This window comes from Sus scrofa, chromosome 6 (genome assembly GCF_000003025.6).
Source record: "Sus scrofa isolate TJ Tabasco breed Duroc chromosome 6, Sscrofa11.1, whole genome shotgun sequence".
Lineage (NCBI taxonomy): Eukaryota > Metazoa > Chordata > Mammalia > Artiodactyla > Suidae > Sus > Sus scrofa.
In genome coordinates, this window is record NC_010448.4 from 88,523,199 (window position 1) to 88,535,304 (window position 12,106).

The window sequence follows — 12,106 nt, forward strand, 5'->3', positions numbered from 1 at the left end:
GTCAGTGGTGGAGGCAACAAGGAAAATGAGAGTTTAATTATTTTGCAGCTATTTACTTCGTCAACATTCATTTATCAAATGCCCATTTTGTTCCAGCCTCTGTCTATACAAAAAAAGAAATGGTTTCTTCACACAAGTCACTCACCTTCTGGATTAGGGGACAGACAGAAAAAAGATATTATCCAAACATCACACAGGCCTCATAAGCCTGTAGGTGCAAACAAAGCCATAAGAACACAGGAGTGCCTGCTGTGGAACAACAGGATTGGCAGCATCTCTGCAGCACTGGGACCCAGGTTCAATTCCTGGCATGGCACAGTGGGTTAAGGATCCATCTGGTGTTGTAGCAACTGCTCGTGTAGGTCACAACTGCAGCTCGGATCTAATCCCTGGACTAGGAACTCCATATGTCAAGGGGCGGCCAAAAAAAGAAAAATAAAAGCCACAAGAACACTTATCATTCCAAGTTCCTCTTGTTGCCCCTGCAAAGTCCCCTTCAAGTATTCTTGGGACACTTCTAGGGACTTTTCACATGTGATTATCAGACTAAACAGTGGGGCCAAGTCATTGGGAACATCACCCTGCTCTGACCCACCTCGTCCCTGCCCACTGCCCCTACAAAGGATGCCTTCTGTGGGATTGCTAAGAGCACCCCAGACTAGACTGAGGCAAGCAAGCAGCATGGCCCTGAAAGTCGGTGCCTTCTTAAATGTTGCTGGCCTGAAGAGGGAGTTGTCTTCTCAAGTCGTCTGGGCCCTAAGCAACACAGCTAGTCGCAGAAATTTGAGTTTTACTGGGGACATGTTGATGAATCTCTGAGACGTAGAAACAGGGATGTGACAGGAATGCAACTGGCTGTCTAGATTTGGAACTCAGAAGTTTGGGTTAGAGATCTAAATTCCAGAATGTGGAGGAAGGAGAATAGGCACGAGCCCAAGCTCAGCTGAAAACATTTAACTGCCCTGCCCCCACTCCATCTGGCAACTTCCCAAAAACACAACTTCCCTAATTTATGTTGGCAGTTGGCCATTTACTCCTTCCTGTGCATTCCTTCAGCTCTTTGTACAGTCCTCTACGATAACCCTTTCCATACTGCGTGGTAACTCTTGATTTACATATTTGTCTCCTCCACTCAACAGTGAGCTCCTTGAGGGCATGGACTCTCTGATTCAATGTTGAGTCTTGTGCCATTTTCATCTACCCACATTTGGCAAAAACTGAAACTATGGGGAGAGAGTTCCCAGAATTGATTTGAAGAGGTGCGAGAAGAGGATGCTGCTTATCCTGCTGCTTGGCACAATCTTTTGTGTCATTTCTAGCAACGTATCCCATAGACATACTGATGTTATTTAGTACACAAAGATGTTCTGTAGGGCAATGCTTGTTGCAGTATCATTGGCAATACTGAAAAGCTGGAATCAATCTACATTTCTATCAGAAGGGAACTGATTAAGAAGTACTTGATAGGGAGCTCCTGTTGTGGCTAAGTGGGTTACAAACCTGACTAGTATCCATAAGGATGAGGGTTCTGTCCCTGGCCTTGTTCAGTGGGTTAAGGATTCAGCATTGTCCTGAGCTGTGGTGTAGGTCACAGACGCAGCTCAGATCCAGTGTTGCTGTGGCTGTGGGGTAGGCCAGCATCTACAGCTCTGACTCAACCCCTAGCCTGGGAACCCCCAGATGCTGCAGGTGGGGCCCTAAAATAGCAAAATAAATAAATTTAAAAAAATTAAAAAGTTAATTCAACTATACTTCATCTATATAAATATATACAAAGAGAGATAATATATATATACTTCATATATTATATATAGTCTTTTTAGGGCCACACCTGAGGCATGTGGAGGTTCCCAGGCTAGGGGTCAAATTGCAGTTGTAGCTGCTGGCCTACACCACAGCTCACAGCAACACTAAATCATTAACCCACTGAGCAAAGTCAGGGATTGAATCTGTGTCCTCATGAATGCCAGTCAGGTTTGTTAACCACTGAGCCACAACAGGAACCTCTAGAAGTCAAAAGCTGTTTGCATAGTATGCTGCCATTTGTGTTTAAAACAAAAAAAGAGACAGACTTGCATATAGATGCATTACAATGTTTCAAAGTCTACACAAGCAACTATTGAATAGTTATCTTTAGAGAAGAGCAGTTTTTAAGGGGAATTTTACTTTTCACTTTATGCCTATCTTTTTTTTTTTTTTTTTGTTTTTTGTTTTTGGTCTTCCTTTAGGGCCTCACCCACAGCACATGGAGGTTCCCAGGCTAGAGGTCGAATTGGAGCTGTAGCCGCTGGCCTACACCACAGCCATAGCAACGCCAGATCCGAGCCACTTCTGCGACCTACACCACAGCTCATGGCAACGCTGGATCCTTGACCCACTGAGCGAGGCCAGGGACCACATGGTTCCTAGTCGGATTCGTTTCCACTGCGCCACAATGGGAACTCCACTTTATGCCTATCTTACACTGAAATATTTCTTACAACTAGAAGCATATATTTTTATAATAAAATACATCATTTATTTAACATTTATAATCTACTTGGCATTACTCTAATTATGTACTCTGAGCCCTTATAACAGCTCTATCAATTAGGTGTAGTTTACCCCCAACTCACAGAAGAGGAAATGAAGCACAGAGATGTTAAAACAATCAAAGCATATACATATATATATATATATATTTTTTTTTTTTTTTTTTTTTTTGCTTTTTCAGGGCTGCACCTATGGCATAAGGAAACTCCCAGGCTAGGTGTTGAGCAAGGCCAGGGATCGAACCAGCGTCCTCATGGATACTAGTCAGGTTTGTGACCGCTGAGCCACAACAGGAACTCCTCAAAGCACATTTTTTTGGTATTTTATTTATTTATTTATTATTATTACTACTATTTTTTGCCTTGTTAGGGCCGCACCTGCAGCATATGGAGGTTCCCAGGCTAGGGGTCAAATCAGAGCTGTAGATGCCAGCCTACACCACAGCCACAGCAACTCAGGATCCGAGCTTCTTCTGTGATATACACCACAGTTCACAGTAATGATGGATCCTTAACCTACTGAGCGAGGCCAGGGATAGAACCTGGGTCCTCATGGATGCTAGTCAGATTCGTTTCTGCTGAGCCACAATGGAAACTCCAAAGCATATATTTTTATAATTTAAAAATCTTAGAAAAAATTTAAATATTGAATCTGTCTTCCTTTTTCCTTCCCCACCGTCCACATATTTAGCACCAAATAGCTGTTTAAGAATGAACAGTTGGGGGAGTTCCCCTTGTGATTCAGTGGACACGAATCTGACTAGTATCCATGAAGATGCAGGTCAATCCCAGTCCTCACTCAGCAGGTGAGGGATCCTGCATTGCCATGAGCTGTGGTGTGGGTTGCAGACAAGGCTCGGATCCTGTGTTGTTATGGCTGTGGCTGTGACTGGCAGCTGTAGCTCTGATTCGACCCCTAGCCTGGGAACATCCATATGCCGCAAGTTCGGCCTTAAAGAGAAAAAAAAAAAAATGTACAGATGAACTACATTCTTGGAAGAGAAACCTGTCCAGGGCTGGAGCCCTCTTCTGGGAACTGGCTGCGAGGCAGGGGAGGCAGATGGGGTCTGCAGATCCTCCATTGGTGGAGATCACATGGGTCAAGCAGCTACAGGCAAAAAAAAAAAAAAAAAAAAAAAAATCCTTCTTGCCTCTCTGTTAGGGACTCAAATGAGAGTATGCTACAAGGTAATCAATAAAATGTATAGTAATAATAATAGCCACTATCATTTATCAAGCACCTACTAATTGGCAGCTCCTGTGCTGAGTGCTTTACAAACACTATCTCTCTTAATCCTAACAGCCTAGGTCAGTATTGTTAGGACCCCTGCTTTATCAGGGAGGAGAAAGCAGAGGCTGAGGAATGTCAAGTAATGTGCTCAATCATCCTGCAGGTAAGAGGAAGAGCCAGCATTTGTGTCTAACTCAATCTGAATCACTATGCTCTCTCAATTGCTCCTGCATCCTATACATACCATACTAACAGGATTAAGGGAGGAAATAGGGCAGAATAAACTTCTCCACCGCCCCCCCCCAACAAAGTCTAGACATAGTCAGTGAAAACAAGATAGATTAAAGAACAGGCCTTTCAGATGCACAGCTAACATGAAGCACCCAAAAATCTTCATTAGGCACTAAATGGAATAATAATCATTATTATTCGGTTTATAAATCCTACTGTCAGGAGGTTTACACTGGTGTTTGTTCATGTTCACAATTCTGCAAGATAGATACTATACCTCCACTTTATAGAGGAGGCAACAGAGGCCCAGACAGGTTATGGTTTCCCTAATGACTCACGGTGAGGACTTGATGGCTTTGAATTTGTCTGCCTCACTCCAAAGTCAGTCTTTTCACAAGGCCATGCTGTTAATACCTTTAGATGAGCCTAGGGCAGAATACTGTGATTAACACAAAATCAAACCCAGGAGTTTGTGTCATGGCGCAGCAGAAATGAATCTGACTAGGAACCATGAGGTTGCGGGTTCAACCCCTGGCCTCGCTCAGTGAGTTAAGAATCTGGCGTTGCTGTGAGCTATGGTGTAGGTCTCAGAGGAGGCTCAGATCTGACATTGCTGTGAGCCGTGGGGTAGGCTGGCAGCTGTAGCTCTGATTAGACCCCTAGCTGGGAACCTCCATATGCTGCAGGTGCAACCCCGCAAAGACAAAAAAAAAAAAAAAAAAAAAATCAAATCCAGACCTCTAGGCTTTCAGGACAGGAATTACTCTGCCCAGACTCCAGGGAAGCCCCCCTGAAGTAGGTGTTGCTTCACCTACTTGGTAAATACACTGCAGCCTCACAACCCATTGCCTCAGAGATTACCTTTTGTGTGTCTCACTAGGAAGAAGAGCTCAAACTTCCCCCTCGACCCCACCTTCAGACAAAGCAAGTAAAGACTTGGCAGCCTCCCAGAAAGAATGTTGATTCTAGTCTAGAAACCCATAGATACCACTACCCAGTGCCCTCTCAGACACTTCTTTATCAAAGTTTTATTAGCCTCAGCTCAAGGTACCTCCATTTGGGTATCTCATTACAGAGCAAGGGCACTTCAGCCGTTTGCAACACCACCACCCAACCAGGAGTTTCAAGGACAGCAGCAGAAATGAGTTGCAAGGGAGCTATAAATCCTTGTCACCCCCTTTCCCCTCCTCCATGCATTTGCTCTCTCATTCCACCTATCTCTTCACAGTCTGCAACTGGATTTCTCCCATTCCTTAAATGCATCTGTGACATTTTCATCTCTGTTCATTTATTCACATTTCCTTTTGCCTAGAACTCATTCTCCCCTGGCCAAAATCTATATTCCACTTTGAAGTCCAATCCCACCTAATATTCATTTATCTTTGGGCATTTGTCACATTACTCTCTTCACTACAATTATTCAAAAACATTGTTTTCTTGTACATGACTGTAAACTACTTATGTGTCCTCAAAGTAAAGTACTACCCTAGACACTGGAGATAAATACACATATGGGATAATTTATGGATAGGACTGTGTTTTGTTCTCATTTCTGCCGGTGATTTCTCTCCCCATCCCCAAGAAGGTAGTCAGGGCTTAATGTTCCCTAGCTGAAGGTTTCTAAGTTTCAGGTCTAAAAATTAGCAGTTTCCAGGCACCCAGAGGACGATTTCCAGAAATGCTTTTGAAAAGCGTGGGTTTATTAGGGAACTGATCCAGGAGGAAAAGGGATGGGAGTGCTTTGAATGGGGGAAGCAAAAAATCTGCGGAGGGAAGAAAAGAGTTAGAGATGGTACCAGGTGTTTTAGAGTTTATGGGCGAATAGAGACCTAGCCTTCATCTGCATATAGCACCCCAGGATGAGGAGACTGCTGCAATATCTTGGCCTTGAGAGCAGTGGTCTTTTTGAGCAAGCGTGGAATGATTCATCGGGAAGGGCAGGGGGATTAGCGCTCACATCAGTAGAAGGAATCACCCTAAAGATGCAACCATCACAGATTAAGGTGCTGGCCTCTATCCCACTTTTTTTGCGGACAAAACACATCTATGGAAAGCAGTACTATATGTAAAGAGCTAAAATGCTTCCTCTTTTAAGATGACTTCTCTGACCAACAGCTAACGTTCAAGAACCTACTTTAGGAGTTCTCCCCCTGGCTCAGTGGTTAACGAATTGACTAGCATCCACTAGGACACAGGTTGGATCCCTGGTCTTGCTCAGTGGGTTAACAATCTGGTGTTGCCTTGAGCTGTGGTGTAGGTCACAGACTCGGCTCGGATTCTGTGTGCTATGCCTGTGGCAAAGGCCAGCAGCTACAGCTCCGATTCGACCCATAGCCTGGGAACCTCCATATGCCGCAGGTGTGCCCTAAAAATCAAAAACAAAAACAAAACAAACAAAAAAAACCCCACTACGTTGAAAACCATGGGGTACTACTTGGCTTCCCTGCTCTGGTCTGGGGCCCCGTTTCCTGGCTAGATATCAGGTCCAATCCGAGCCCTCCCTCTTAGTTCAAGTCTTCCAATAGCCTCCAGTCGTCCCACTGACCGGTCCTTCCTCACTGCCCCCTTCCAAACTTCCCTTTCCTATTTCCACCCCTCAATCCTGCGTCAGACTCTCCCTGGTCGTCCCTTCCTCATCTCCCTGGCTCCTTTCCCTCTCCCCGTTCAGGCAGTCTCTCTCCCTCCTTTCTTTCTGGGCAGACGACGCCAGTGCTCTCTCCTTCCCCTCCCACGGCCCCCACGCGGGTCTCTTTTATTCAGTGACCTCCCCCCTTCCCCACCCCACTCCACTCCACTGAACAGAGGCACCCCTAGCAGTTCGGCCGTTGGAGGGGGCGTGGCCCTGGAGTAACAGGTCTCCCGCCCCACAGGCCGCGGGCCCGCGCGCAGACAAAGACATTCCACAGCCCCCGCCCCCTCCGCGCACCCGGCCAGAAGGGGGAGGAGACACGTGTCCCGCTAGCGCCGAGTCACGTGGAAAAAGAAAACGAACGAAGCCCGCGGCCACCCGCGCACGCGCACGCGGCTCCGGCCTGGCGGGCTCACAGGGAACACGGGAGTTGGAAGGCGACTTCTTCGGACTCCGCGGCGGTGCGCAGGCGCCGTGGCCCGACCGGGACTTTGTTCTCCGCGGAGAGACCCAAGGGCGGTGCCGGTTCCTGGTGCGCCTGCGCGCCGCCTCATTTCCGGTGCTCTCTTTCGCTGGGTCGCTTGGGTCGGCTTCGGTCGCCGTAGCTCCCGCTCTCCTACCCCCGCCAACCGCCGCTGGGGCCTCTGCCGCGTCGCTTCCTCGATCATTTGATCGGACATCCTCTCCAATGCAGCGCCGAGACGATCCCGCCGCGCGCATGAGCCGGTCCTCGGGCCGCAGCGGCTCCATGGACCCCTCAGGTGCCCACCCCTCAGTGCGTCAGGCGCCGTCTCGGCAGCCTCCGCTGCCTCACCGATCCCGGGGAGGCGGAGGGGGATCCCGGGGGGGTGCCCGGGCCTCGCCCGCCACGCAGCCGCCACCGCTGCTGCCGCCCTCGGCCACCGGTCCCGACGCGACAGTGGGCGGTCCAGCGCCGACCCCGCTGCTGCCCCCCTCAGCCACTGCCTCCGTCAAGATGGAGCCGGAGAACAAGTACCTACCCGAACTCATGGCCGAGAAGGACTCGCTCGACCCGTCCTTCACTCACGCCATGCAGTTGCTGACAGCAGGTAAGCGGGCCTCCGTGGTCCCTTTGGGTCGCCCGGCTACGCGGGGGCAAGGGTGGCAGTGGCTTTGTTTCTCTCGTTTCCCGCCCCCTGGGGACCGGGGAAGTCATGGACTCCCCTTCTCTCGTTATCATCTTCGGGAGTCTGGATTCCACTTTCCCATCCCGACCCAGAGTGCGAGGGAGAATTTCTAGGCTGCAGTGGAGGCCCGAAGGGGACTTGGCGATCTCTTAGCGCTAAGATCTTGATGGATTTTGTGCCGCGCTCCCGCCCCCTTGCCGACCCTTCCCCTCCCACCTCTTGCAGCTGCCCCGCGCTCCGAGTGTTCGGATTCTTCCAGAAATGAACCACCTTCTCTCCCTTCCCCCAAAGGGAAAGCTTATTTGATCGCTGGTGGCGGTCGGCGCCTGACTGAGGGTGTAGGAGGTGAAGACAGCCTGAGCCGGGAGGAACCGTGGGAGGGAGGGCCGAGGTGAGATGGGGTGAGGCTAGGGTGCCCTATTCAGCGCGCCGCGGCCGCGGCCGCTGGGGCCGGATCGGACTTAGTGGTAACTGGAGCTTGAGTTGCTCGGAGGCAGGAGCAACCTGTGGGAATCGAAGCTTAAGATTTTAGGAATCAAATTTCCAACTTGGGCCGATAAGGTGGTCACTGCTGCAGTCGGAAGATTGGACCCCATTCTTTTACAACGTGTGTTTGTCACTCAAGAGGGGGAAAAAAATAATAACGCCAGTGACAGTGAAAGGGGATGATAGAGGGAGGTAAAGGATGGTTTGCATGGCATTCCCAATAAGATGAGGAAAAAATTGAGAGAAGTTGCATGATGCTTGTACCTGAAAGGTTTGGTCTCCCTCCGCCCTCTCCCCCGCTCCTTTTTGCTTCAGTAGTGAAATAGATTAGGAATAGTAGTCTTTGTTCTCTGTCTGTAGGCTAGTTCCTTTCCTGCTCAGCAGTGGCCGTCACTTAGTCGCTCTCATTTCTCCCTAAAGCCGTCTGTTTTGCCCTCTCTAGTTAAAACGTTTTTAATAAATATATTTTATATCTAAATTTTATTAAGCAAATAAAAATTCACAGCCTTCAACACTGAATCAGTTGGACTCTTTGGCAAGGTTCATATAATGGACAGATCCGTTATGAAAATATCATATCTCCCTTTGTTCTCTATTTCTCACCATTGGTAAGAAGTCTTTAAACACAGTAAGCAAAGCTCGAGGCGGTCAAGAATAAGGACATTTAGATAAACTGCTTGCATTTTCAACTCTGCTTTGCTGTTCTGTAATACAGTCAGATTGTTTAAACGTTATTGTTTATCATCTTCTCCTGGCAAACTCTTTGAGGGCAGGGAATACTTTTTAATCTGTATAGTTTTCATATTGTCTTGCGTATAGCAAACATTAGGTATTTGAATATGAAAGCAAGTACATGCAGATTCGGGAAAGACTAAATGGTGAAGGTTTGAATGGGTCTTATTTTTATTTCTTTAATTTTTGGTCAATCCAGATTAAATGTGTGAGAATAAAATAACAAACTTTAAAGCTTTAAGGTGCTGACTTGGGTTTGAAATTCTAACTCTTGACTAATTTCTCTTGGGAGCTTTCTGATCCTCGGTACCTTATCAGTAAAGTAGGATAGTGAGTTGTGGGGATTAAGTGTTGGTTAAAAGCACTAGCACCATTCCCTTTGACCTGTAATCATTAAGTGATAACTGGTCACAAGTTTTCTTCTAGTTGTAAATCTGTAGAGTAAGATATGAAAATGCAAAAAAAATTTTTTTTGCTCTTCTGAGCACATCAGTTGTCCAGTATAGTGCTCATTTTAAGTAAAAGATGGTTTCTAGGATAGCCATCAAAAATTATTGAGCCTTAAAGTTACAATTTTCATCCTTCTCTCACTGCTTAACTTCTCAGGGAGTGCTCTTTCTTCCTTTCTTTTTTAACTTAGTTTTGCTTTTTGTTTTTTTTTAAGGGTCCTACCTGTGGGATATGGACGTTCCCAGGATAGGGGTCCAGTCGGTGCTGCAGCTGCCAGTCTAAGCCACAGCAATGCCAGATTCAGGTCAAGTTTGCAACCTTCCCCACAGCTCGCAGCAATGCTGGATCCTTAACTCACTGAGTGGGGCCTGGAATCTACTGTGCATTCTCATGGATACTAGTTGGGTTCATTACCACTGAGCCACCATGGGAACTCGTAACTTGGGCTTTTCTGATGTTTTTTTCCTTTGACCAAATTGGATTTTAATCGGAGAAATGGAATTGCGGTAATGCTGGCTCATTGAGAGAACTGACTTGGGATGTATGGATACTTCTTATCACGGATAAGTCTTAATATATGTTGGACTCAGCTTTTAATGTTTATGAGTGATCTGGAAAAGGAAGTGTAGTAAAGTCAACCAATTGTGAGGAAGTGAGACTGCAGATACAGAATAGTAGTATTTAAGCTCTGTCGAAGGATATGTGTAAGAAAAATATCACTGACTGGATGCAAGACACTGGTCTGAAAACTTTACATCAAATATTTAGTCTTCATGATACTACTCTGAGGAAGTTACTGTTATTATCTTTACTTTTATGTATGAGGAAACTATGGCACACAGATTAAGTAATTTGCCTAAGGTAACAAAGTTGGTAAGCACATAACTAGGATTAAAGTTGGTCTTGAGTTTGGATCCTCACACCTTACCCTCTTTGCTCTCCACCTTTCACCCCCTACTGTAGTACCTGCAACAAATTATAATTTAAAAAATATTTTGTGCTAATGGAGTTCCCGTGGTGGCACAGTGGTTGATGAATCTGACTAGGAACCATGAGGTTTCGGGTTTGATCCCTGGCCTTGCTCAGTGGGTTAACGATCCGGCATTGCCATGAGCTGTGGTGTAGGTCGCAGACATGGCTCGGATCCCACATTGCTGTGGCTCTGGCGTAGGCTGGCGGCTTCAGCTCCGATTGGACGCCTAGCCTAGGAACCTCCATATGCCATGGGAGTGGCCCAAGAAATGGCAAAAAAGCCAAAAAAAAAAAAAAATTTGTGCTAAAATATTGTACAAAGTATTAGAAGAAAATTTGTTTGAGGACATCATATTGCTAGCCAACAGGTCAGTGGAGATGACCAAGCCAAGACGCAAAAGAAGGAGAATACCCAGAGAGCAGAGCCTAGCATTTGGGATTCTGACTCTTCCAGGCACCTCTGCCATTTCTCAAGAGGTGCTACAAGACCCAGCCCACTCTCCCTTTACCAGCCACACATCCCTCCCTGTGCCTTTCCCAGCTTTACTTTGTTTTGCACTTAATCAGCATCTAATGTACCATCTGTTGTAGTTATGTGTTTATTGGCTGCCCCGACTTTATGGCTAGAGTGTCAGCTCCGCTAGGGCAGGGATCTTTTGTCTGCTTTGTTCATGGCTGTTCATTGAAGTGTGCTGCAGAGAGTGGCCTCTTAACTAAATATTTGATGAATAAATATTCATATTCATTTCATAATGGAAAAATATGAACACAATTTTGAGGGATTTCTGTTTTGAATATAGACTTCTATATTAGTCAAGTTGATAATCAACTGATGACAATTAAATGTGTTTGCAGACAGTTATACAAAAGCTCAGGGTAGCCATTCTTATTTTCTTTTTTTTTTTTTTTTTTTTTTTCTGTCTTTTTGCCTTTTCCAGGCTGCTCCTGCAGCACATAGATCCCAGGCTAGGGGTCCAGTCGGAGCTGTAGCTGCTAGCCTACTCCAGAGCCACAGCAACTTGGGATCCAAGCCATGTCTTTGACCTACACCACAGCTCATGGCAACGCTGGATCCTTAACCCACTGAGCAAGGCCAGGGATTGAACCTGCAACCTCATGATTCCTAGTCAGGTTCATCAACCACTGAGCCACGATGGGAACTCCGTTATTTTCTGAAACAAAAATAATTTATGGAGTTCCATCGTGGCTCATCGGTAACAAACCTGACTAATATCTTTGAGGACTTGGGTTCGATCCCTGGCTTTGATCAGTGGGTTAAGTATCAGGCATTGCCATGAGCTGTGATGTAGGTCACAGACGTAGCTCAGATCCCACATTGCAGTGGCTGTGATGTATGGTCTAGGCTGGTAGCTACAGCTCCAATTAGACCCCTAGCCTGGGAACTTCAATATGCTGAGGGTGTGGCCCTAAAAAGACACACAAAAAATTTTATTATTTGCGTTAAATGTTTACATAATAAACACAATGCTTGTATGTATATCAGTGGTTTTTTTTCCCCCTACTTTGTATAGCTGGGAAAATGTTAGTATAAATGACTCAGGAATAAGTAAACATTTTGAATAGATTAATAATCCCCAAATAATCTGAAAGGATACTCAGAAATTCATCTTCCAAAGTACTCAGTGAAGAATATTTACAGACAAAAATCTACTGAAACTTCAAAGTAGTTATTTAT

At 46.1% G+C, this 12,106-nt stretch overlaps 1 protein-coding gene across 2 annotated transcripts in view; it reads left to right on the plus strand.

Annotated features, from left to right (window-relative positions):
* KHDRBS1 (KH domain containing, RNA binding, signal transduction associated 1) overlaps positions 7,166 to 12,106 on the plus strand; it is a 42,104-nt gene continuing 37,163 nt past the window's right edge. The window contains exon 1 of one of the 2 annotated variants that reach the window (XR_303997.2): positions 7,166 to 7,692. Coding sequence is in view for 1 of the 2 variants with exons in the window: in NM_001243596.1 (NP_001230525.1) it covers positions 7,311 to 7,692 (382 nt within the window). In the remaining variant the exon portion in view is untranslated. 2 annotated transcript variants of the gene reach the window in all.